Genomic DNA, 26,842 nt, shown 5'->3' with positions numbered 1-26,842 from the left:
TATTTTATTTAGCTTGTGAATGTCACTTACAAGGTTCTGTCAGTTCCTTCTGTCATCCTGAGACTGGCCAGTGCTACTGTTTCCATGGAGTATATGGCCGTCAGTGTGATAGGTGCTTACCTGGATACTGGGGATTTCCAAGCTGTCAGCCTTGCCAGTGTAATGGCCACACGGATGACTGTGACCCATACACTGGGGAATGTTTGAATTGCCGCGATTCCACCATGGGACACAACTGTGAAAGGTATGGTCTCTTCTTATAGCTGATTTACTGGTACGTTATTATACGTTGTAAGCAATATTCACTGAACCGCCCCAGGCAAAACTAACACCCAGTCCTAAAGTCATTACTCAAGTAAGTCCCATTGAAGTCGGTGAAATTAGCATTATCAAGCACAAAACCCTGATTCTGCACTGAGGTGCCCCACCCTTATTACCGGACAGGGAACCTGTGTCTCCTGTTTATAAAGGAGAAGTGGCCCCTATGTAAATATCACATGTCCATCTTACTTGGATTTCAGCACAGAGAAATAGGAATGAATAGAAATGTCTTGGTCTGCCAAACTGGACCACCTGGGTTCAGGACAAGTCTAAAGGCTTGTTTGGGAGGGGTGGGGGGAGCTGTCTTGAAAGTGACAGTGTCCATTTATAGGAAGAGGGCCAGCTCTCACTGCAAAAATTCCTCTCATAGTGTCCGCTTTGTAGTGGCAGCTGTGCAGTGGAGAGCAAGGCAGAAATTTTACGGAGATGAACAAACCCAGGATTGTTTCAGACACCTAGATTATCACTTAATTTTAATGAGGGCAAAATGGCAGGACCCATTTTCTTCCATCCCCAGCAAAAGAGCAATGAATATGTTAAAAAATGCCACAGTTGGTGAGAATATATACAGCTGAAAGAGCTACAGAGATGAAAAGTCTGTGTAGAGTTATCACAACTAGCGGCCAAACCTTGGGCCCTGGTGCAGAATTGGCCAGAGCTGCATGGACTCTGGCCAGTTTGCAGCCATGGAGACCAAAGCAGATTCTGAAGGGAAGAGGTGAACCCCATCCTCTGTAAGCAGCTGCTGGGCACCTGTGTGGCCTCTTATCTTTGCTTCAGGCCCAGGGCCACCCATTTGAGCAAAGGAGTGTGTGTTGAGAAGGCATGAAACTGATTTCTCCATATAAATGTACCTAAACGCCTACCAGAGGAGGTTTTAAAGTGTGAGGATCAGAGGTAAGACATAGCATTTGAGATGGAATGGTTTGGTTTGGCATGGCATATTACTTGTAATGCTAGTATGAACCAAAGAAAACATCTTTACAGTAGTGTTATTCATACTGTGAATAACAATTGGAGACCTATAAAAGATGTCTGTCTCCCTCATCCCTCCAGTCATTGAAAACCATTCTAGTGTGATTTCACATCAGAAGAAATAGTTTGTACTGTATCTGCTTGCGGTCTCACAAGCCTTTATTTAATACAGGTGCCTTGATGGCTATTATGGAGACCCTGTCCTGGGATCAGGAGATCATTGTCGGCCTTGTCCTTGCCCAGATGGCCCAGAAAGTGGGCGTCAGTTTGCTAGCAGCTGTTATCAAGATCCTATTACTCTGCAAATTGTGTGTGTCTGTAACGTGGGATACATAGGTAAGTACCATATGCTTTAAAGTGCATCTACTGAGTTTTAATCTGGCTACAGAGAGGGACTATGTAGAGCAGGGGTGGGCAAACTTTTTGGCCTGAGGGCCACATCTGGGTATGGAAATTGTGGGTATGGGGTGCAGGAGGGTGCTCTGGGCTGGGACCGAGGGGTTCGGAAGGCAGGAGGGGGATCAGGGCTGGGGCAGGGTTTTGGGGCACAGGAGGGAGTCAGGGTGGCAGGTTCCGGGTGGTGCTTACCTCAAGCAATTCCCAGAAACAGCGGTATGTCTCCCCTCCAGCTCCTACATGGAGGCGCGGCCAGGCAGTTCTGCGCGCTGCCCTGTCCGCAGGTGCCGCCTCTGCAGCTCCAATGGGAGTTGCAAGAGGCAGCACTTGTGGTGGGGGCAGTGTGTGGAGCCCCCTGGCTGCCCCTACTTGTAGGAGCCGGAGCGGGGACGTGCCACTGCTTCCGGGAGCCATGCACCCTGACCCTGTTCCCCAGCCTAAGTGCCGGAGCAGGGTAAGATCCAGACCCAGACCCCACTTCCCGGTGGGAGCTCAAGGGCCAAATTAAAACGTGTGGAGGGCCGGATGTGGCCCCCAGGCCATAGCTTGCCCACTTCTGACGTAGAGGAAAGTAGAAAGCACCAGCATAAGCACTAGCAGAAATTACTGTAGTACCAGTATTTGTAAGTGTTGTAGTTTTTATTTACAAATTAAGGGCCAATCTCTGGCAAGCAATGCATGTAAGCATTCACTGGAAAATCAGTGGGAGTGAGAGAAGTTACCCACCCCTATTATTCCTATATCTGCCAAATCTCTCCACCTAGTGTTGTTTGTTCAGCTTAATTTAAATTGTAAGCACCTTAAGAGCAAGTCTTTGATTTTATGCATCTGTGAAGCACCATGTAACCCTGTAGCAATATATAAATAATGAAGTTATAAGAACCACTCCCAGCCAGCAGGCAAATACTGCAGGTAGGAGTGGCACTTTGAAAAAGCTAGGAAAGAACGTCTTGCATAGCAAAAATTTCTGTCTCTCTATACATTTTAATGAATGTTTATGATGCTAGAAGTTCTTTGAGTCCCCAGTTCAGGCAAAGCATCCCTATTGAGGACAGTATTGAAGTCAATGCATAGGCTTAAAGCTAATCCTATGTTTAAGAAGAACAGGAGTACTTGTGGCACCTTAGAGACTAACAAATTTATTAGAGCATAAGCGTCCACGAAAGCTTATGCTCTAATAAATTTGTTAGTCTCTAAGGTGCCACAAGTACTCCTGTTCTTCTTTTTGCGGATACAGACTAACACGGCTGCTACTCTGAAACCTATGTTTAAGTGCTGTCCTGAATAGGGATGCCCATTAACACATGTTGCAAGTTCTTCCCTGAATCTGGGCCTTGAATTCTGAAATCCATGAAAAGGAGCTGTATCCTACCCTGCTATAAATGGTCTCAATTCCATTGAAATCAATGGATCTCCTCAACTTCGATTTGCTGAGGATCCAGACAAGTATTGTGTTTTGTTTCTCTGAATATATTCAACTCAATTTCCTTTCAACTACTCACCTTCGATCTCTTGTCACACTGTCTTGCTGTTTATTGACTTGTTTGTTAACGAGCTATAATAATTCCTTGGATTGTTTGTTTAAACAGGAAGCAGATGTGATGAGTGTGCTTCTGGTTTCTTTGGAGACCCTGAAGAGACAGGTGGAGTCTGCCAGCCGTGCCAGTGTAACAACAACATTGACATGACTGACCCAGGGGCCTGTGACAAGCAGTCTGGAAAGTGCCTGAAGTGCTTGTATCAGACAGAGGGTGAAAATTGCCAGCTGTGTAAATATGGGTACTATGGACATGCATTGCAACAGGATTGTAGAAGTAAGTCGGGGGGGGGGGGGGGGGGTCTTCCCATTCCTCACTTCTATAGCACTGGCCAGAATTCATTTACCTACACTAAACTCTAGAATATCATTAGGCATAATAAACTGTGAAGCTGTTGATTTTGTAGGTGGCCTCAGGACATTAATGGAGAATGGCAGATAACCTAAAGTATTTTAAATTTACTAGGAACCATTTCTGATTAAACTGATGGTAGAAACCGAATTACCTCTGGCTAAACATTGGGTTTGCAGCTTTTCTTGTGTTCAGTGTGATTCTTCAGGGGGCAGGAGTCGTTTAGTGTAACAGGGAGAAACGAGACACCTATCATTTACCTGTCCAAACATCTGAAAGGATGGGCTCTTGTGGGATAAGGATTTCTTGCCTTCTTGTGAGCATTCATTGTTTCCCTCTTATCAAGAGATGGAGCATGGCCATTTCCTGCTGCTTCTTAAGCCCTGAAGACATGGCTTTTGTTTACACAAACATTCCTGGGATGTTAAAGAACAGCAGGAGTGGGTTCCTGAAAGCTCAGAAGGAAGGGCTGCCTCAGGGAATGATAAGTGTTAAGTGGGGCTATAGTCACATAATGGTGTGTTGTTCTGTGTTTTTTAAAAAGGGAATCTCTTACTCCAGAATGCTACTCTGTGCTTATCCAGAAAGTTAGTCAGAAAAAAAGTGGGTTTTTTTCTCTTTTTTTACTATTTCTATTAGCAGAGCAAACATCTCCGGGAGGGAGGGAGGGAGCTGAGTTCTATTGTGGGTCACATACCATCCCCCGAATTTTTAGAGATCTGTGTTGCAAAGTCTGTTTCTGATGGTTATGTGGGAACCAGAAAGAATCCAGCCTGACTTGCAGATCCCAGGGTGTGTTTGCAGGAAACTAATAATCTCTTTCACTTTGTAAGGAGAGCACATTTTATATGAAAGACAATTAACCTGGAACCCCATGGTGTTCCCCTTCTTACAAAATTCACTTTTCAGAGTATAACTGTGCTTTAAAGACTCCCTTTATCTGCTTATTATATGTAGTCCTAGATCTGCAAGATGTTAGGAATCCTCAAGTCACCTACTGTGCATATTATAGGAGCACTTCACAAGATTAAGCCTTAGTTACACGATTGCTCAAATTAACTTGGAAACCAATGTAGCAATACTCTGAGATCTGTCTGCATCTTTGCAAGGTTAATAACTTGCAGCATAAGTTCTGAAAAATTAATAGAGGCATTTGAATGAGAAGGCAGTTTACCATATTGGGTATTTATACTGCACTTGTCACCATGGCACATGTACCCGGACAGGCTTTAAAGGATGCTTCATTAGGTTTTTCCTCCCAAACCATCTGTTTTCTAAGGCTGTGTCTACACTACATAGCTTTTAGAGAGAGGGCTGTGTCGCTGTGGCCATGCCACTAAAAGTTGTGCAGTGTAGCTGCTGTTTGTCGGCTCTCCTGCCGACAAAGAACTTTCACCTCCAACGAGCGGCATTTTTGCTCTTCTGCTGACAACGCACTGTTCACACTGGCACTTGTTGCAGCAAAACTTTTGTCTTTCGGGGAAGTGGGGGGTTTAACACCTCCTTAAAGACAAGTTTTGTCATTCAATTGCCAGTGTAGTCATAGCCTAAGTAACTTACAGTGTCAAGACATGCCAGTAGGGATGTCTGTGTAACTTTCCCCATTTGAATAGGATCACATCTCCCTGGAATGAGTAATACATCCTCTTTTGGTAATACATCAGTAACCGACATTTAGGTTTGGACTCAATTTAATGTGGCGTTGTGCTAGCATAGCAGACTCAATTTAATGTGGCGTTGTGCTAGCATAGCAGAGTTAGGCTGCCTGCTCTTCCATTACAGATTTCAGAGTAACAGCCGTGTTAGTCTGTATCCGCAAAAAGAAGAACAGGAGTACTTGTGGCACCTTAGAGACTAACAAATTTATGCTCTAATAAATTTGTTAGTCTCTAAGGTGCCACAAGTACTCCTGTTCTTCTTTTTCCATTACAGAGTGCGTCTGTAACTACTTGGGAACAGTGCGAGAGCACTGCAATAGCTCAGAAGACTGTCAGTGTGAGAAAACAACCGGTCAGTGCCAATGCCTTCCCAATGTGACCGGGCAGAACTGCGATCGCTGTGCACCAAACACTTGGAGACTGGCCAGTGGAACTGGATGTGAACTGTGCGAGTGCGATGTTGCTCGTTCCTTCGAGCCATCATGTAATGAGGTAAGAAATGCAGGGATAGCTCAGTGGTTTGAGCTTTGGCCTGCTAAACCCAGGGTTGTGAGTTCAATCCTTGAGGGGGCCACTTGGGAATCTGGGGCAAAATCAGTACTTGGTCCTGCTAGTGAAGGCAGGGGGCTGGACTTGATGACCTTTCAAGGTCCCTTCCAGTTCTAGGAGATGGGATATCTCCATTATTATTATTATTATAGGGCCTCATTAGTCTTATCCAGCAAAATACTCCTCTGCATAGTTATTGGCTGTATTCATAGGAAAGCTGCACAGTGGCTCAGTAAATCAGATTGCAAATGTTGCCTTCCAGAAGAGACGGTAACGTTCTCAGTAGGCTGTATAACTTCTAGGGGCTGTGGGAAAGTCATGACAAAAATGATAATTCAGGGACAAACACCAGAGGAATTTAAAGACGGCACAGGCATTGTCTCTATGCCCCAAATAATATTTCTTTCCCCAGTGCACACATGACAAGAAAGGCTGGGTTGTCAGAAGTGCTGAGCACCCCAACTCTTATTTTTAAAATCGAGGGGCACTGTAGGGCCCTGGCAATCATGAAAATTTGGCTCTAGTCATTCAGTTCTAAAGATTATGTTCTGCTAGATAGTCCACACTGGGGTGAGCTTTTTAGGATCGGGTCCAGAGAGATAGGAAGCATCACAATTTTCTTAAATTGTTTTTATCGTTCAGTTTCAGTCTGTGTCCAGCCATGTTGCTTTCTGTTAGTGAGCTCGGCTGCTAAGTCTTTGTCAATATATGAAGAGACCAAAATAACACTACCTGAGCATGTTCCCAACAAGCTGCTGGGAATAGCTCCAAGAGCTTTGCTGGTGATGTTCCCTTCCATACAGGAAAACCAATTCACTTTCTGTTCTACTCCTATTTTTAACAGTTCACTGGGCAGTGTCAGTGCATGCCTGGGTTTGGAGGCCGCACCTGCAGGGAGTGCCAAGAGTTTTTCTGGGGTGACCCCAATGTGGCATGCCAAGGTGAGTCTAATTTCCCTGCCCTCTATTCCCTTGCTGTGTTCTGAATTACCTGTGTACACTTTCAGTGATTGGAACCCTTAAAACATCTATTCACCTTCTTTTAAAGGGGTCCTCCTGACCAGTTTGTGTAAAAGTTGTTTATATTGCCCTGAATGTTGCAAGCTTTGTTCTGGTTCTCCAGAGCGATGTTGACCACTTTCCTTCAATGTGAACAAACTTAATTAAACAAAAGTGCATTCATTTCAGCAACTCCATATGTTCATATATGCCATGGCAGTGGGCATGCTTTTTGCATACAGAAAAAAGAGATCAGCAGGGGAAAATATGTCAAGTAGTTAAGGCATTATAAACAAGAGTAAGGTTTTTTTACAGTCTTTGGCAGCACCTTTCTTAATGTTGTGATGTTTGCATCATAATGGTTTAAAGAAACATGTCCATGTTTGGTTACACTGGCATGCTGTTTTAGTAAGGATGAGCAGACCCAATGCAATTCTAGCAGGAGTCTGGTGTACAAGGTAGATTTGTTTAGGGAATAAGTAATAAAGGGATAGATAATGGGACAGAAAATATCATGTTGCTTCTATATAAATCCATGGTACGCCCACATCTTGAATATTGTGTGCAGATATGATTGCCCCAGCTCAAAAAAGATATATTGGAATTGGAAAAGGCTCAGAAAAGTGCAACAAAAATTATTAGGGATATGGAACGGCTTCCGTATGAGGAGAGATTAATAAGACTGGGACTTTTCAGCTTGGAAAAGAAACGGCTATGGGGAGATATGATTGAGGTCTATAAAATCATGACTGGTGTAGAGAAAGTAGATTAGGAAGTGTTGTTTACTACTTCTCATAACACAAGAACTAGGGGTCACCAAATGAAATTAATAGGCAGCAAGTTTAAAACAAATAAAAGGACGTATTTCTTCACACAATGCACAGTCAACCTGTGGAACTCCTTGCCAGAGGATGTTGTGAAGGCCAAGACCATAACAGGGTTCAAAACAGAACTAGATAAATTCATGGAGCATAGGTCCATCAATGGCTATTAGCCAGGATGGGCAGGAATGGTGTCCCTAGTCTCTGTTTGCCAAAAGCTGGGAATGGGCAACAGGGGATGGATCACTTGATGATTACCTGTTCTGTTCATTCCTTCTGGGCACCTGGCACTGGCCACTGTCGATAGACAGGATACTGGGCTAGATGGACCTTTGGTCTGACCCAGTAGGGCCATTCTTATGATGTTAAGAACTGGTCTTTATTTAGAAATAAACCTATTTAATTAGGATTAACTATTGCTTAACCTTTTATACTACAGCAATTTGTCCAAATTGTCAAGCAACTACTGTGACAAGAGGACATCTTAAAGTAGCAGGATTTATGGGCTTATATTACCAAGTTTTGTTGCCAAAAACTGCCTTTTGGCCACAAAACAGCAAGAGCATACACACTCCAGTGGGACTTTTGTCACGAGAAACACCCAGTTTTGGCAACAAAAAACTTCCACCCCTCCGAGAGACTTTTGTCTTTTCCTCTCCCTTTATTGTCGACAAAGAGCCAGTGTAGACATGCGCCCCTACCCTTTCAAAGCTCCGGGAAGTATCTGTGTGCTGCTCCGTTTTGGGGAACAAACAAAGAGCAAATCATTGGAATGCTCCTGTTCTGCCGGGCCCTAGGAACACAGCGGCAGGCAGACGGCTGCTGCAGGGGGAGGGGGACAGACTGCTGTGCTGCTTTGCCATGCCTCAGCATGGAGAGCTCCCAGAGCTACTCATGATGCTGCTCTCGGCAGCTGAGGGGGTTGTGGGAGAACTCGGAGACAATCCCAAGATGCGCAGCAATCGGCTCTTCTTTCCCACAACACTGCACTGTGGGATACATACCCACATGTTGATGGTGTCCCCAATGGTGACATGATCTATTGACAGAGGGAGCAAGTGTGAACACCCTTTGGCGATTTTTGTTGTGTTGACTTTTGGGTGTCGACACAAGTTTTGTCAACAAAACTTGGTAGTGTAGACAAGCCCTCAGTGTATTGGAGTTTTCTGTCTCTATATATCCTCTTATGTTACTTAGGCCACGTCTACACTAACAAGCTTGCAGTAGCACAGCTGTGCCGCTGTAAGATGGCTCGTGTAGCCGTGTTACGCCAACGGGAGAGAAACCAGCTCAATGAGCAGCAGTAGCTATGTTAGTGAGAGAGCATCTTCCCCCGACATAGCATTGTGCACACGAGTGCTTATGCCGGCAAAACTTATGCTGGTCACACCCCTGAGCGACAAAAGTTTTGCCAACATAAGTGCTAATGTAGACATGGCCTTAGACTATGTTTGAAGGAATTTTACTGAATACGTAAGGTATTTAATCTTTTAGCAAAAGATTATTCTCTTTGTTTCAACCTGCATAAAGGCACAATGCACTTAGCTAGTCAGACAGTATGCTGTCTGTTAGTCTATAAGGTGCCACAGGACTTTTTATTGCTTTTTACAGATCCAGACTAACACAGCTACCCCTCTGATACAGTCAGACAGTATGCTCCAACCAGCAAAATACCAGAACCAGATTAAGTGGATTGTTTAGAAAACTGAGTTGTGTTTCACTCTGTTATAAGCAAGTCTGTTAATTTAATAGGGGAAAGAAACTTCAGACATTGTCCAGACCAGAACAAACTTGTGTCTGTGATCTGTTTAAATGGGAGACTTGGCCAGGAGGGTTTGCAGCAGCCTCCTAGATTAGATTAAGGTATGTTTCCTGCAGGGAAAAATGTACTTGCTGTGATCTTTTAATAAATCCTTTTCAACTGATCTTCCTTGGAATCCCCTACCTAAACAGATGTGGGTGTCTCAGCTATTCAGGAACTGGTTAGGGATAAAGATAAAACACTCTTGAAGTTACTTGGTGGTAGGGCATGTATTAGATTTCTTCTGAGCAAACTAGCATATTAATTGCTTTCCCCAGGGCTGCATGTGTTCCTCTGGTTAAATGCTGCTGACTGTGCCTTCAATCTCATAATGCTTCAGGGCAGTGATTGTCTCCTGATATCAGCTCTCTCCATCAAGGCTGGTTGATGGAATCCATCAGTACATGTTATCAGCAAGACTTGGCTGTGTGCCAGCATTTCTGACCTTTTACTTGGTTTCTGCTCTCTCTTGAACAGGGGAAAACCTGCTTTATAATGACTCTAAAATGAAAAAGCAATAAGGTATTATTCAGAAAACCTTTTTTCAAGGTAGCTTTAAACTTTCTATTCATCTAATAATCCCACCCCCTCTATTTTATAGCAACACAGCAGACTTGCTTAGCTATAAAATTTCATCTTCCTTGGGGTCGCATCTAGCAGAAAGCATCCATGCTTTTGTGAGCCACATAGCCTTTGAAAGGCCATTGAGACCAGCTCATCAGTATGCAGGGGTTGGTCCAACCTGGTTTGGATGACCCAACCTTATGTGCCAAAGAACTCCGGAGAATTCAGCTGCTCCCTGTCCCATGGGCCGATCTGTAGTAACTTGCTCTATGACACCAAGAGGTCGTGATGTAGAATATCAGCCTGCCCATAGGCTTTTTCTAGTTATCTTGCATGCTGCGAATCTCTGGGACTGAGAAAGGAGAACCCTGCCTCCCCACTCCACTCCACTGGGCAGGAGCCAAGGTTGGTTTCAGTTCCACTCTGTTCTTTTATTAACCAAGTGCCTAAATGGTTAAAGTTTACTGGGCTTGGAATGTGATACAAACCTGGTCTGAGTTTTTTGAATTTGTAACAAATGCCTAAACCACAGGAGTGTTGTGTGGTGATGGAATTCATTGCATGAATTTTGCAAGTGCTGAGAGAGGGGCGTTTGGCCTGCGGCATAAGAACTGCCATACTGGGTCAGACCAATAGTCCATCTAGCCCAGTATCCTGTCTTCTGATAGTGACCGATGCCAGGTGCTTCAGATGGAATAAACAGAACAGGGCAATCATCAAGTGATCCATCCCCGACTCCACACCCAGCTTCCGACAAACAAAGGGTAGGAACAATCAAAGGGTGGGGTTGCATCCCTGACCATCCTGGCTAATAGGTCCATTAAAGGCTATCTACCATGAACTTATTTAGTTCTTTTTTGAACCCTGTTTTAGTTTTGGCTTTAACAACATCCCCTGGCTATGAGTTCCACAGGTTCACTGTCTGTTGTGTGAAGAAGTATTTCCTTTTGTTTGTTTTAAACTTGTTGCCTATTAATTTCATTGTCTGACCCCTAGTTCTTGTGTTATGTGAAGGAGTAAATAACACTTCCTTATTTACTTTCTCCACACCAGTCAAGATTTTATAGACCTCTATCATATCCCCTTTTAGTCATCTCTTTTTCAAGCTGAAAAGTCCCAGTATTTTTAATCTCTCCTCATACAGAAGCTGTTCTGTATGCCTAATCATTTTTGTTGCCCTTCTCTGTACCTTTTCCAATTTATTTTTTTTTTTTGAGATGAGCAACCAAATCTACATGTAGTATTCAAGGTGTGGTCATACCATGGATTTATATAGAGGCATTCATGATATTTTCTGTCTTTATTATTGAACCCCTTTTCTAATGGTTCCTAACATTCTGTTAGCTTTTTTGACTGTCGCTGCACATTGAGTGGATGTTTTCAGAGACCTATACACAATGACTTCAAAATCTCTTTCTTGAGTGGTAACAGCGAATTTAGACTCCATCATTTTGTATCTATAGTTGGGCTTATATTTGCCAAGGTGCATTACTTTGTATTTATCAACATTGAATTTCATCTGCCATTTTGTTGCCCAGTCATCCAGTTTTGTGAGATCCATTTGTAACTTGGACTTAACTATCTTGAGTAATTTTGTATCCTCTGCAAATTTTGCCACCTCACTGTTTACCCCCTCACGCTTGTCCACATGTTTGTTTGAACCCCTCAAAGAATTCTAGTAGATCGGTGAGGCATGATTTCCCTTTAGAAAAACCATGTTCACTTTTCCCCAACAAATCATGTTCATTCATGGATGTCTGTGGAACTGGAGCCTCATCCAGCTTGCTGCAAAAGGCTTCTGTCTGAGACTGTGAAACTCACATGGTTTACCACATCAGCCTAAGTACACTGTGCTCTGAAGCCTCTGCAAGAGATCTTGAGTCAGTGGACTCCAGTGGAAACCAGATCTGATTGTTGATGAGAAATCATTGGGGAGATCTCTATTGCTCACACTGCTATGACATCCTTTATAATTTTAAATATGATCGGTTTAAAAAAATAACTAAGGCCAAGATTTTCAGAAGTCCACTAGTGAGTTTGGTCGCTTCCATTTTAGGGCAAGAAAGGTCTTGGGCCCTGGTTTTCAGAGACTAGGTTGGTGCTTGATATTCCTAAAAATCTAGTCCTTTTAGACATCTCACGTTGGGCCTCCCAAATCACTGGTCACTTGTGAAAACCTTGGCCATCATACCTCTGAATCAGCTTTCTACTTCTGAGCATTATTGTGGATCATCTATCGATATTGAAGAGGCTCTGTGGAATGAGACCATTCATTCAAAATGGAGTAGTTCGCGTCTGGCACCATTGTTATAATACTAGTAGAGAGATACAGCAGAGATGATGCATGGGCAGGACATGCGGGGTTATGTGCCCCACAGGTTTTTTGGCTGCATCCCTCCCCCCGCCCAAACACGCTGGGTGGCCCCCTGAGGTAAGTCAGGGGTGAGGTGGTGCTCCCTCCCCGAGCCCCGCTGCAGGGCTGGCGTGAGCTGCCTGGTGTTGCCCTTATCCCCACCCCTGAACATTCCTCCGCAACCCCCTAGGAGGGTGTGTGCCCCACATGGTTTTCAACCTCTGTTCTAGATCCAGAGGCAACACGTGGGGCAGTCACGTGCCCCCCCATAAACTTTAAACTGTGCGCACACACACACACACCACTATCAACAGTTATATGTTGCCTTTGACACACAGAGTTCAGTCCTATGGAATGGAAAGTCTGGCTACACATGTCACGGCAAAAATAAATTCTACATCTGTGAGTGACTCCATTCTGAGACTCCAAATATTCCAGATGTCCTCCCCCGCCCAGGGGATTGCACCAGATGGGATGCGTGAGAAGGGAATATTGCTGGGTGTTCAGCGGCTAAGTAGGAGGTTTGAGCATATTGTCAGGGAATTCTGGAGAGTTATTTTTAATTACTTAAAAGAATTGCATAGGTGGGGCTAAATCCAGAGAGGGCCCTTGTATTGCTCTGCTGGAAACCACAAACTCAAGAGCAGGAGTAGAAGGAGAGGTTTCCTCTTCTCTGTTGTTGTTAGTGACTGTGTCTAGACTGCACCTCTGAGATCAGATTGGTTGGTTTGTTTTTGGTTTGTTCTCTAGCTTTTTTGTAAAAAGAAATTCAAATCTAGAAAAAAAAATAGATCTAGACAGACTTAGGGCTTGACCCTGAAAACTGTTACTGAGCATAGTTCTTACAGCTGAGAATACTTCTATTGACTTCAATGGAGATTACACACAGTAGTAAACACTACCTCCAATCATAAGTATCTATAGGATTGGGGCCTTGGTCACCGTTTAGCCCCTATTCTTGAAAAGTACATGAAATAAATAGCTTATTTAACTTTATTTAGCTTATTACGCCTAAAAGCAGAGCTAGGAAATTATAGGGTTAAGATTTGCACCTATGCAGAGTCCTTGTGTGTCCATCACGTATGATCTTGTGCAGGTCCTGGGGTGGTTTTCACTCTGTGAATTAAAATATAATTCTGTCCTCCAGTACTGTCTAGAATCAGGTAAATGGTAATGCTGGCCCGCTAGAAACACTCCTTGTGCTTTTGTTTAATCTTTGAACTGTATGTAGCTCTGTGTGTGTACACATGCACAAAAGTCTTCGCTAAGGTAGTGTTAAGATTACAGGTTTCATCAAACACAAACTTCCCAGCAAACCTGTTGGAGCATTTCCAAACCCTAGCAACCAAACAGCAGGGTTCAGTGCATGAGCCCTGCAGGGTCCCTGCTGCTCTGACTTCCGCCGAAAAGTCTGAACTCCTGAGAAGTAGTTGGGGTATAATGAAGGTCCATATATATATCTTGAACTGTGCACTTCTGCAATAATATTTCTCAGATGTTTATCATGTTATATATGGGTCGTTGCTTCCACAGTTGTAGAAAACTAGAACAAATAGATGGCTATTGATCAAGGACCCCTGGGAAGGCAAAGTGATTTGTTTGCGTTATATTAGACTTGTTTAAAGAAAAGAAAAATGGAATTTCTCCAGATGGGATGAATAAAACTAGGTATCTTGATTATTTGAGAGTACATATAGAGTGTACATAGCCATGAGTTTATGGCAGGGGTGGGCAAACTCCACACGGCTCCCGGAAGCAGCGGCATGGCCCCCCTCCGGCGCTCCAATGGGAGCTGCAGGGACGGTGCTTGGGGGCAGCGTGCAGTGTCACCTGGCCACACCTCCACATAGGAACCAGAGAAGGGACATTGCTGCTTCCAGGATCCATGGGGAGGGATAGCTCAGTGGTTTGAGCATTGGCCTGCTAAACCCAGGGTTGTGAGTTCAATCTTTGAGGGGGCCACTTAGGGATCTGGGGTATAATCAGTACTTGGTCTTGCTAGTGAAGGTAGGGGGCTGGACTCGATGACCTTTCAAGGTCCCTTCCAGTTCTAGGAGATAGGCTATCTCCATTGAATAAGCGCTGCCCTGATCCCCCTCCTGCACCCCAAACCCCTCAGCCCCACCCCAGAGTCCAAACCCCCAGCCAGAGTCTGCACCCATTCCCATACCCCAACCCTCTATCCCAGCCCTGATCCCCCTCCCGCCCTCCCAACCCCTTGGTCCCAGCCCAGAGCACCCTCCTACACCCCAAACTCCTCATTTCCCAGAGGCCGCACCCCCAGCTGGAGCCCTCCACCACACTTCCCCAGCCCAAGCCCACTCCCACACCCTGAACTCCTCATTTCTGTCCCCACCCCGGAGCCTGCACCCCAACCCCAATTTTCTGAGCGTTCATGGCCCTCCATACAATTTCTATTCCCAGATGTGGCCCTCAGGCCAAAAAGTTTGCCTGGGGATGGTTTATGGGGATGGCATTTCAGCCCTTTTGTGGAGTATCAAATGCCCTTTGACACATTTAGAACGGTTACAAAACGGCTATTGTGCCTTGGTCTAACTTACGGCAGTATGCTTGGCCAGCCACAGAGCTGAGATTTACTGTATATACTCGTTCATAAGCCGAATATTTTTGGTACAAATGTGAAGCCTCAAAGGGGGTCGGCTTATAAACAGGTCTACACCAAAATTTGATGATTTTAAACTCTATGGCGCACCACTTCCCGCAGCTCCCATTGGTTGGGAACAGCGAACCGCGGCCACTGGGAGCTGAGGGGCTCCATGCCTGTGTACGCTCCAGGTAAACAAAACGTCCAGGCCTACTAGAGGCTTACCCTAACGGGCCAGGAGCCAAAGTTTGCCAACCCCTGAAATATAGGGTCGGCTTATGAAAGGGTCATACAGTTCTTGCTATTTTTACCTAACCATCTTCGGGAGTCAGCTTATAAACGAACGGGCTAATGAACGAGTATATACGGTATATCTTTTCGTAAATCTGAAGATTGTGTGTGTGTTGCTCTACTGCCGTATCTGGACTAGAGTATCATGCCCTTTGGAAAGATAAAAGAACTTGGCTGCTACTTGAACTAGTATAAGAGAAAGTAACATTTCTATCAAGTGCTGAAAATAGAGGAGGATTTTGACTGAAGGTTCTTTCCTCTTTTTTAGATATTTCTAGGGTGTCTGTCACTGTAATACAGGGGTGGCCAACCTGAGCCTGAGAAGAAGCCAGAATTTACCAATGTACATTGCCAACGAGCCACAGTATTATGTCAGCAGCCCCCCATGAGCTCCCCCCACCCCCGCTCCCAGCGCCTCCCACCCCCCCACGGCCCCACTGATCAGTGCCTCCCTCTCCCTCTCCACACCTCCTGATCAGGAGGCTCAGGCGGGGGGGGGGGGGGGGGGGGGGGGGGGGGGGAGGAGCGAGGGCACTGCAGGCTCGGGAGGGGGTGGAGGGCCTGTAGCAGAGCCTGGGTTGAGCAGTGAGCACTCCCCGGCACATTGGAAAGCTGGCGCCTGTAGCTCCAGCCCCGGAGTCGGTGCCTATACAAGGAGCTGCATATTAACTTCTAAAGAGCCGCATGTGGCTCCAGAGCCACAGGTTGGCCACCCCTGCAGTAATATCTGTGGAAGTACTTGGGTCTTTACCTGTGGTTAAATACTTATTTAACTTGCACACTAACATTCTTAGTTCTAATTCATCTTTCTATAAACACAGTTCCTAAAATACTCTTAACATATGCAATGGTTCAGTTCCAGGAAACTGCCGTTAAGTAAGATATGCCAGCACCTTCTGATACAACATAATTTTTATGTCTCAGCAGCCCCTGTAAAGTCAGCTATGATGTTTTGCATTCGCACTCAGCACTGAAAATTATAATGCCAAGGATTTAGCAATATGTTTATAGAATAATTTGAATCAATGGCTAACTATTCAAATGCACATACACACACACTCCATTTATTTGTTAGCTATGCAAAAGCTAATGCACTGAGTTTCAACCTCACAAATTACTGTATCGTTTGTGGTCATAATGGATCACTACAGTCAGGCGGTCCCGCGAGTCTGAACAAACCAGTTGCTGTTTTGCTGTGGGGACAAAACATTTAATGGTCTCCAGCCCAGTTTAAAGGTTGCAAGAAAAATATCTAGTCTGTATAGGTTCATGTACCAAGCTCAGCACCTTCTAGCAGTGCATTAAATGGCTAACATCGGTCACATGTTTGATTTAGTTAATGCTCCTCTCAAAGAAGGAGACAGTCACCGTTTCTGAAAAGCTGAATGAGGTCAACTATTTTCACCCCATTCAGACTTAGCTGCTTTTCTAAGATGTAGCCTCTGGTTTTTCAAGATGAAACCAGAAGTCCTGAGCTTCTTGGAGTTTCTGTAACAAATATTTACAAGGAGGTCACTGACACTGAAATAATTGTTTTGTCTAAATCAAAATGTTCCGCAGGAAAACGTCAATTTCAATGAAATCTTTTAATTTTCCAATCAGAAAACTCAAAGCAAAAAAATGTAGTTCCCAACTGACCTTTCAAAACAAGATGAAATGAAAACTTTCACTTCATTTCGAAAAATCTGTGCTGAGAATCTGGGACTTTTTGGTTGAATAATTTCAAAAGGTTGTATGCAGTGTTGCAGCTGAGTTGGTCTCAGGAAATTAGAGAGACAAGGTGGGTGAGAAAATATTTTTTGTTGGACCAGCTTCTGTTGATGAGAGAGACAAGCTTTTGAGCTTACACAGAGCTCTTCCTCGGGTCAGGGAAACACGAGACCTGAGGAAGAACTTCGTGTAACATAGGTGCTGGAACTAGGGGTGCAGGTGGTGCTGCTGCAACCCCCAGCTTGAAATGGTTTCCATTGTATACAGGGTTTACAGTTTGATTCTGTGGTTCTCAGCATCCCCACTATACAAATTGTTTCAGCAACGCTGCTGTGTACGATTGAAAAGCTTTTATTGGACCTACAGAAGTTGGGGTGCTTTTTCGAGCCCACAAAATTTTCCACAGGGAAAAATTTAGATTTACTGATCCAGCACTACTGCTCAGGCTAGAATGCGTATTCTTTAGCTAATAATAATAATAATAAGAGTTTTGATCACCGTATCCCTTTCCACTTACCAGTGGCGCTGGAACCCTTTTAATAGTGGGGGTGCTGAAAGCCAGTCCCCTTACCCCTGTCTACCCCTACCCACCCACCCCCCAGTGGGGCCGGGAGCAGTGCAGGGGTGCGGGGCAAGTGGCCGGGTCCCAAGACCCAGACGCAGGGCATGGAGCCGGGAGCGGGGCCAGCACCTGGGACTCAAGCCCCCAGCTGGGGAATGGAGGCCTGGGTGTGGGGCTAGAGGCCCCATGTAAAATCTGGGGGTGCTGCAGCACCCCCCGCACTCCTAGTTCCCACGCCTATGCCATTTACTAAAGAATATGTTTGATCATCCTCTTGTAACTAATCCTAATCTGCAAAGCAAGCAGTTTTCCATGTATTAATTTGCAGCTCTTTACCCCACCCTTGCCTTTCTTCCACCAATTCATGTGGAAAGAGAACAATCAATTATTTGTTTTAAAGGCAGTTACTAACCATAGCTGGTTATGGCATTTAAATCTGTTTTGAGCAGAAATGTAAAGACCAGAGACTGCTTTGTAATATCAGCATCTGTGTGGTTTTAAAGTAAAGAATGAACCATTTTCCCCCAATTTCTAGTCATGTGAGTACAATAACTTTACCTTTGCTTAAAAAGGCCTTCAGTGCTCTTCTCATCAGATTTGCAGTATTAGCCCCTAATACCCACTCTCCCAAGTGACCTCTGGGAGTGATTTCCAGCAATTAGATACGCACTGAAACACTCTTGTGTCCCTGGATGTCTCTGATTGTTTCTTGTTCTTCCTGGGGAAAATCAGATGACTAGGTTTAAGCTAATAACTTTGTATCCTCATCTTGTAAACTAGACACTGTACAACTACAGTGACAGTAAAGTGTCTCTTAAAAATCTGAGACAGTGGCTGGTACCTCTTCAGCTTGTCGATAGGGTTCTAAGTCCCAGGGATTCAGCTGTGTTTTCTAGGCTGGGGGTAGGCTCTGTAGGTGTATCTTGCAGAATCAGATACTGATACCCACAGGTAGAGGTGGGTATTAATTTACACTTTTGCAGGCTACCTGAATCAAGAAGTGTCACAATTCGGTTTTGGTGTATACTCACCCCAGATTACTTGTGATAATAACTAATACCACATTAAGCCCTTTGACTTAGGACTAAGGAAGCATGTCCATCATTAATTTCTAGGAATTCTAGTGGCGGGGTGATTTTAGCTCTCCAGTTGCTGTCTGATGATCATATTACAGCATTAACTTTGGGCTTGTCGACACTGCAATGTTAAAGCGCTTGTGTGGTCATGGCATAGCGCTGGGAGAGAGAGAGAGAGCTCTCCCAGTGCTCTAAAAAACCCACTTCCATGAGGAGTGTAGCTACCTCCCAGCGCTAGTGCGCTGTCTATACTGGCACGTTACAGTGCTGAAACTAGCAGTGCTCACGGGGGTGTTTTTTCACACCCCATAGCGAGAAAGTTGCAGTGCTATAAAGTGCCAGTGTAGACAAGCCCCTAGTCAGGTTATTAACATCTGTGTCTGGGCAGGAGGTTGCAGTCTTTCCTTTTGGACGCAGACCATGCCACTGTCATCTGTGCTTTTGATTACATTGTTGCGAGGCACGCTGGCTGGGACTACACCTTAAAAAGCTGGTTCAGAAAGCAGTGGGCTGCTTATTGAATGGGGCGGCATCTCCCAAGATGTATGTGATGCCAGTGCTCCAAAATCTGCACTGGCTGCCCATTGGTCTCCGGGTGGAGCTTAACGTGTTGGTTGTGACCTCTAAAGTTTTAAATGTCCTGGGACTGGCCTGTCCTCCACATGCCACCTAGCATGTGGTCCGTAGAGGCATTTGAGCTCAATCCCCCTCTCTGAAGGCTCCAAGACTGGAACTTGCTCCCATATCCCGCTTGGTGTGAAATAGCTCAAATTCAGTGGCATTTTGAGCATGCTGCATGAGACACCTGTTTGATGGAGTTTTTGCAGAAGGGTTTGTTTCCCCACAGTGTGATGGAAAAAGAAGTTTCTGTAGGTGTCTGGCTACCTGAATTCCTGTTGAAATGATTAATGCTGCTAGGATTTTATTGTGTTCATGATGTGTCTGGGAGCCTAGGATGGGAAACGTTAAAAAATTATTTTGCATTTAACTAAATAAAAATTATAATAATCAAGTAGTGTTGTGTGGGTGGAGTGGTGGTTAGGTTACTGAAAGTTATATATAAATAACAAGGTAAACAGGTGATTTATTCTGCATGAGAATTCAAGAAATAGAAACAGATTGGGGACTACCCAGTTTATTGCAACCAATGCAGCATGGATGATTACCTGCTCTATGGGCAGGTGGCGTATGTGTGCGTTCGATGCAAGGAGCTCCTGGCCCTCAGAGGGTGTGTACAGGCTTTGGAGACCAGGGTGGCTGAACTGGAGGAGCTAAGAGAGGTACATAGATGAGACTTTCCGGGACCCAGTAGAACGGTCCCACCCCCCGTCTGACAGCCTCTGTGCTGTTGTGGAGGATGAAAGTTTCAGGGAAGGAGAACATCCAACTGGAGCAGAGGGAAACGATCCCATAGTTGGGACCCTCCTTCCAGATGATGTTGTGGTATCCTCTCTCACTGGGGACAGAACTCCAGTTATTAGGAAGAGACAGGTATTTGTAATGGGTGATTCGGTTATTAGAAACATAGATAGCTGGGTATGCGATGGCCGGGAGAACTGCATGGTGACTTGCCTGCCTGGTGTGAAAGTTGTGGATGTCTCGAGACATCTAAATAGGCTTCCGTATAGTACTGGGGAGGAGCCAGTAGTCGTGGTACATGTAGGTACATATGGAAGGATAGGAGAGAGGTCCAGGGGCCAAATTTAGGCTGCTAGGTAAGAGATTGAAGTCCAGGACCTCCATGGTGGTATTCTCTGAAATGCTTCCAGTTCCACACGCAGAGCCAGTTAGACAGGCAGAACTGCAGGGTCTCAATGTGTGGATGAGACGGTGTATGGAGGAAGGATTTAGATTTATTAGGAACTGGGCAAACTTTTGGGAAAGGGGGGAGCCTATACAGGAAGGATGGGCTCCACCTAAACCAAAATGGAACCAGATTGCTGGCGCTTAAAATTAAAAAGGTCGTAGAACAGTTTTTAAACTAAGGGCTGGGGTGGGGGGGAACCCCGGCAATTACAGGCCAGTAAGCCTGACTTCAGTAGCAGGCAAACTGGTTGAAACTATAGTAAAGAACAAAATTTGTCAGAAACATAGATGAACAGAATTTGTTGGGGAAGAGTCAACATGGTTTTTGTAAAGGGAAATCATGCCTCGACAATCTACTAGAATTCTTTGAGGGGGTCAACAAGCATGTGGACAAGGGGTATCCAGTGGATATAGTGTATTTAGATTTTCAGAAAGCCTTTGACATGGTCCCTCACCAAAGGCTCTTAAACAAAGCCATGGGATAAGAGGGAATGTTCTCTCATGGATTGGTAACTGGTTAAAAGATATTTTTAAAAGGGTAGGAATAAATGGTCAGTTTTCAGAATGGAGGGAGGTAAATAGTGGTGTCCCCCAGGGGCCTGTACTGGGCCCAGTCTTATTCAACATATTCATAAATGATCTGGTAAAAGGGGTAAACAGTGATGTTGCAAAATAGTTAAGTCCCAGGCAGACAGCGAAGAGCTACAAAAGGATAGGAGGGATAGCTCAGTGGTTTGAGCATTGGCCTGCTAAACCCAGGGTTGTGAGTTCAATCCTTGAGGGGGTCATTTAGGAAACTGGGGTAAAAATCTGTCTGGGGATTGGTCCTGCTTTGAGCAGGGGGTTGGACTAGATGACCTTCTGAGGTCCCTTCCAATCCTGATATTCTATGATCTCTCAAAACTGGGTAACTGGGCAACAAAATGGCAGATGAAATTCAATGTTGATAAATGCAAAGTAATGCATATTGGGAAAACATAATCCCAACTATATATATATAAAACTATGGGGTCTAAATTAACTGTTACCACTCATAAAAGAGATCTTGGAGTCATTGTGGATAGTCCTCTGAAAACATCCACTCATGTGCAGTGGCAGTCAAAAAAGCAAACAGAATGTTGGGAATCATTAAGAAAGGGATAGATAAGACCGAAAATATCATGTTGCCTCTATATAAATGCATGGTACGCACACATCTTGAATACTGCATGCAGATGTGATCACTCCATCTCAAAAAAGATATATTAGACTTGGAAAAGGTTCAGAAAAGGTCAACAAAAATGATTAGGGGTATGGAACAGCTGCTGTATGAGGAGAGATTAATAAAACTGGGACTTTTCAGCTTGGAAAAGAGACAACTAACTGGAGGATATGATAGAGGTCTATAAAATCACGACTGGTGTGGAGAAAGTAAATAAGAAAGTGTTGTTTACTCCTTCTCATAACACAAGAACTAGGGGTCACCAAATGAAATTAATAGGCCGCAGGTTTAAAACAAACAAAACGAAGTAGTTTTTCCACACAATGCACAGTTAACCTGTGGAACTCCTTGCCAGAGGATGTTGTGAAGGCCAAGACTATAACAGAGTTAAAAAAAGAACTAGATAAACTAATGGAGGATAGGTCCATCTCTGGCTATTAGCCAGGATGAGCAGGGATGGTGTCCCTAGCCTCTGGTTTCCAGAAGCTGGGAATGGGCAACGGGATGGATCACTTGATGATTACTGGTTCTGTTCATTCCCTCTGGGGCGCCTGGCATTGGCCACTGTCGGAAGACAGGATACTGGGCTAGATGGACATTTGGTCTGATCCAGTATGGCTGTTCTTATGTTCAGTTACTGCTACACAGGAAGCACAAAGTGGGCTCTAGCTGAAGAAACCATACCACAAACATATAAAAATTCCTCCCAAATTAAAAAGTGACTGAAATAAAGCTCTGCTTTTTATTTCTGTTGTTTCTTATTATGCTAGTCCTTGGAGAGGTTTTACTTTGCTTTCCCTTAAACTAAGATTGGTTTACTTAGAAATAAACTTGTGCTTTATCTTCTGGTCTGGATAAGTAGCAGTTTGTGACTTAGGTAACAAAACATCACAAATAACACAGTTAAAATGTAAAAGTGTCATTTTTACAAACCATTTTCTAAGCATTGGATTTATTCCCTTGAGATTCTATAGATTTCTGCTCTTCTGTGGTCGATAATGGCTTCTTAGATACTATATCTTAGCTGTACTTAGTACGTTTGTGCTGATCGTTGAAGCACAGAGCTTGGTTATCCTGAGAAAGTTTGGGGACTGGGAAATGCTTAATTTCAGCCCCCTTTTCCCCCTGCTACATCCTCTATTGTTTTGTTTCTCTAAATCTCCAAAGTGGAGGACTGTGTTTGGATGCACTTTATCATGTAAATGATGGTGCAGGAGTTATTTGCCTGCTGTGATCTGATTGGAAAGCCAGATTAGAATTGCCTAAATGGTCTTAACTGATTGCTTTTTAAATCTGCAGATAAATTATAAATAAAACAGTGATCTGATTTGCTTAATTCACATGTAATACAATATAATCTAGGGCTCTTTGAGAGGGAAAAATACATACCATGTACACTAATTTTTGTTACGTCGGTATAATGGAATTTGGATAATTAACCACTCAACTGAGTGTCTTATTTCCAGGAGTAATAGTTGATGAAAGGGTTAACTGACCTCCTTCAAATTGGAGCCTGAGGATTTGCCTGTGGGGAATATATTCCATAGCAAATTGCTGTGGGAATACTTAAGCGCTTTGATGTAAAGTAAAAACAATCTCTTGTGTTGGAGTACAATTCAGAGAACAAAAGGACCATTTTGCTAAATTGTGCAGACATAAACTGACTCGCTCAGAACAGAAGTCATTTCTGTATTCTGGTATCTGTTGTATCCATGCTCTATAAAAAAGCAGTTTCTGTTTATGAAGCAATTTGATCCTTTAAGGTCTTAAAAAAAAAAAAAAGAATAAATTGGTTAAGGACTGAGGATGTATTATGAAGTAATGACATGAAAGCAAGCAGTATAGATCAGTGGCTCTCAACCTTTCTAAACTACTGTATCCCCCTCAAGAGTCTGATTTGTCTTGCATACTCCCAAGATTTACCTCACTTAAAAACTACTTATTTACAAAATCAGACATACAAATACAAAAGCATCAAAGCACACTATTACTGCAAAATTGCATAATTTCTCATTTTTACCATATAATTATAAAAATAAATCAATTGTAATATAAATATTGTACTTACATTTCAGTGTATAGTATATAGAGCAGTATAGACAAGTCATTCTCTGTATGAAATTGTAGTTTGTACTGACTTCACTAGTACTTTTTATGCAGCCTGTTGCAAAACTAGGCAAATATCTAGATGAGTTGATGTACCCCTTGGAAGACCTCTGCATACCCCCCAGGGGTACCTGTACCCCTGGTTGAGAACCACTGGTATATGGCCTGCTTTATTTTGCTTCCACATCATTTTCAAGGGGGAAATGCCTGTTTAGCAAGAACATGGACATTTTCAGAAGGGACTTTAACAATAGCCTATAACTCTGCTAGAGGAACATACATATGGCCCATAAATCCATTAAGAACACAGTATTAGTATGTGTTACATTTATGAGGTATTCTTGAAAGATGTGATGTGTAACTGAAGGCTTTCATCTGCTGGGTGTCAGTCCTCTTGTTAGATGTTAAAGGAATGTACGTTTGATCTATTTTGGGTTCATTTCACCACAAAGATATGAATGGCAGTTCCAAAATAGTTGCAGGGCTTCTCCCTTTTGTTCTTTGCCGCCATCCCTTTATTAAGAGCTTTAAAGATTGGTAATTTCCTCTCTGCTTCTCCTACCTGGCTATTTAGGGAGAAGTCAGGTAAAAACTCAAACTTCTGCTGCTTGTAAATTTTGCTTCTCTTAGACATTTGCATTTTGTACATAAACTATGTTTTAAAAAAACAGCAGTGTAGCACATCAGTTTAATAATCCTCTCACGTGTGGATTACGGCCAACTAGAAATACATCTCTATAATCAGTTTGTAGACCTGGGGTGCCCAGAATTTACTATCTGGGCCACAATCAGCAATTCACCAGGATCCGGAGAGTCGCGCCTGATTTGCATATAAATGTAGACAAATGTTTGTATACCAGATAGTTGCATTTGCTTGTACTTGCCCCTTCCTGATTAGCTCAATAGAAATTGCTTGTCATCTGAATTCACGATCAATAAAAAGTTGCCTATGCTCAGCTTTGTCCTCCCTCTACAATTACGAAGAGAGTGTGGTCTCTTGTGACATTTGGCACTTGCGTGGTAGAATTTTAGGACATTTGTCTGCCTCTTCCCCATTGCAAACAAGGTTTTTTTAATTTCCAGTATTCCTTACTTAGCTAGTGTTTCTTCCTACCTCCCTTCCCTTGCCCTAATTCCATCCTATCCATATATACATACATTTTGGGCCAGGCTCTGGTAACAGTGGATCCACAACACACACTCTCTCTCATCCCCCACCCCACACACACCAAGGGGCCTGGGTCATTCGAATGAGGAGAGAGCAAGGAGGCCAGAAAAACAAAATACCCTCAACCTTTGGTCATAGATTCCAACTTAGTCCAGTTCCAAATACACTGTAGGATGGGTCCATCCCTAATACACATTGTGACTTTTTCTGAGTCATGTGAAATGAAATTAAAAACCTTTCTGGATTTCTTCCCTCTTTTTGTATCACTTTGTCCTCCTTTTATAATTCTTGGTCCTGGCATTCACAGCAAGGTAACCCTGTCCGGATGTTGCTGACTACTGTAGTTTGCGTACATGTTGATTTCACATTCATGTAATTATGATTAAAGTTCTTCTGTTGGTGTCAGGGAATATATATTTTTCCTTCCAACTTTATCATAATTTTCATCCTGCTGCTGTTACTTCCCCCTCGCAGCTTGTGATTGTGATCCCCGTGGAATCCAGACACCTCAGTGTAATCGCTCCACGGGGCTGTGCGTCTGTAAGGAAGGTGTTGAGGGACCTCGCTGTGAAAAGTGCACCCGCGGCTACTCCGGCATCTTCCCTGACTGCGCGCCATGTCATCAATGTTTTGCTCTGTGGGACGTCATCATTAGTGAACTGACCAATAGGACACAGAGGTTCCTGGAGAGAGCAAAAATCCTGAAAATCAGTGGGGTCAGTGGCCCTTACCAGCAAACTATCAACACTATGGAAGAGAAACTGAATGAAATTAAAAGTATCCTGGCTCAAAATCCAGCTGCTGAGCCCCTTAAAAACATTGGCAATCTCTTTGAGGAAGCAGGGTGAGTACAGTACATGGTCTGTGAATATTTCCAGCTCAGTTAGGGCTCGATACTCCAGTGTGCTGAGCACCCTCAACTCCCCAGTGAGAGCTCAGAGCGCTCGTTGTCAGGCAGGAATGGGCCTGCAGTGCTCTTAGTCAGATTCTACTGAGCGCAAACAAAATGCAGCTGGGACCCCAAACTGTCATGATCTTTGAAACTTTGGAAGGGGCGGCCATGCTTGTATTTTGTCAGCCTGCCAACCAATTAACATGGAGCCAGTCATGTTGATTCCTTGTGATCCCCCGGGGCAAAGGACAAGCACAGCTATTATGTGAGAGAATGCAGGGACAGAGATTGAATTCTTGGAATTTTGTTTTATAGCCATCTAGATAGCAATGCAGACTTCTTTCTAATCTAAAAAACTAAACATTGTCAACAGAAAACGCCAGTGTTGTAACACTGGTTGTCTCCATTTCATGAAGTGTAAGATGCAGAAGTCCTGTATTCATTGTATTTAAAAATAAGGAGATGGAGAAGAGTGAGCCCCTGTGAAATCTAGGATGGTTAAATACCAACAATCTTCAGTTATGGATTGAAATAATTTAAAGCAGTTGATGAAATATGAGACTTTTCCATGCACCTTTAAAACGTTCCCATCCAAACCAAAAGGGGAGGCTAAAATGCTTGTGAAGAGGATTTGTAGTTAATGATTTGTGGCTGCTCCCCAGCTCCATTAACCTGTATCCCTGGAGAGTTGTTATACTTGGGGTGCTGGTTTCCAATAGAGGTGAGGTAGGGTTACCATATTTTGTGCCTCCAAATGGAGGACACTCCACAGGGCCCCGGCCCCGCCCCCAGCCCCGCCCCCTCCCCTGCTTCCCACGAACATTTAATTCGCGGGAAGCCTGAAGCAGGTAAGGGGGGGTGTGGGGGGAGGAGGTGCGGCCCAGGCTGGCCCCCCCAGCGGCTCCAGCCTGGGTCGGCTCGGGCCCTGGGGTGCCAGCCCCGGCCGACCACCCCCAGCCCGCCCAGCACTGCCGGCAGGCCCCCGGCGGCCCGGCGCACCCCCCGGCCCCGCGACCCCGGACCGGCTCCCGGACCGGCGCACCCCCGCGGCTCCCGGCCCAGCGCACCCCCCGGCCCTCCGCACCCCGCGGCTCCGCGGC

At 44.3% G+C, this 26,842-nt stretch overlaps 1 protein-coding gene across 1 annotated transcript in view; it reads left to right on the top strand.

Moving 5' to 3' along the window:
• LAMB1 (laminin subunit beta 1) overlaps nucleotides 1–26,842 on the top strand; it is a 73,349-nt gene that overhangs the window by 32,361 nt on the left and 14,146 nt on the right. The window contains exons 19-24 of the mRNA XM_054018899.1: nucleotides 13–244; nucleotides 1,469–1,632; nucleotides 3,282–3,506; nucleotides 5,514–5,731; nucleotides 6,633–6,729; nucleotides 25,325–25,694. Coding sequence (XP_053874874.1) covers nucleotides 13–244; nucleotides 1,469–1,632; nucleotides 3,282–3,506; nucleotides 5,514–5,731; nucleotides 6,633–6,729; nucleotides 25,325–25,694 — 1,306 coding nt within the window. The remainder of the gene's footprint in view (nucleotides 1–12; nucleotides 245–1,468; nucleotides 1,633–3,281; nucleotides 3,507–5,513; nucleotides 5,732–6,632; nucleotides 6,730–25,324; nucleotides 25,695–26,842) is intronic.

The sequence above is a fragment of the Malaclemys terrapin genome, chromosome 1 (assembly GCF_027887155.1).
Source record: "Malaclemys terrapin pileata isolate rMalTer1 chromosome 1, rMalTer1.hap1, whole genome shotgun sequence".
Taxonomy (NCBI): domain Eukaryota; kingdom Metazoa; phylum Chordata; order Testudines; family Emydidae; genus Malaclemys; species Malaclemys terrapin.
Note: the sequence above shows the minus strand (reverse complement) of the source record. Positions and strands in the feature narration are given on the sequence as shown.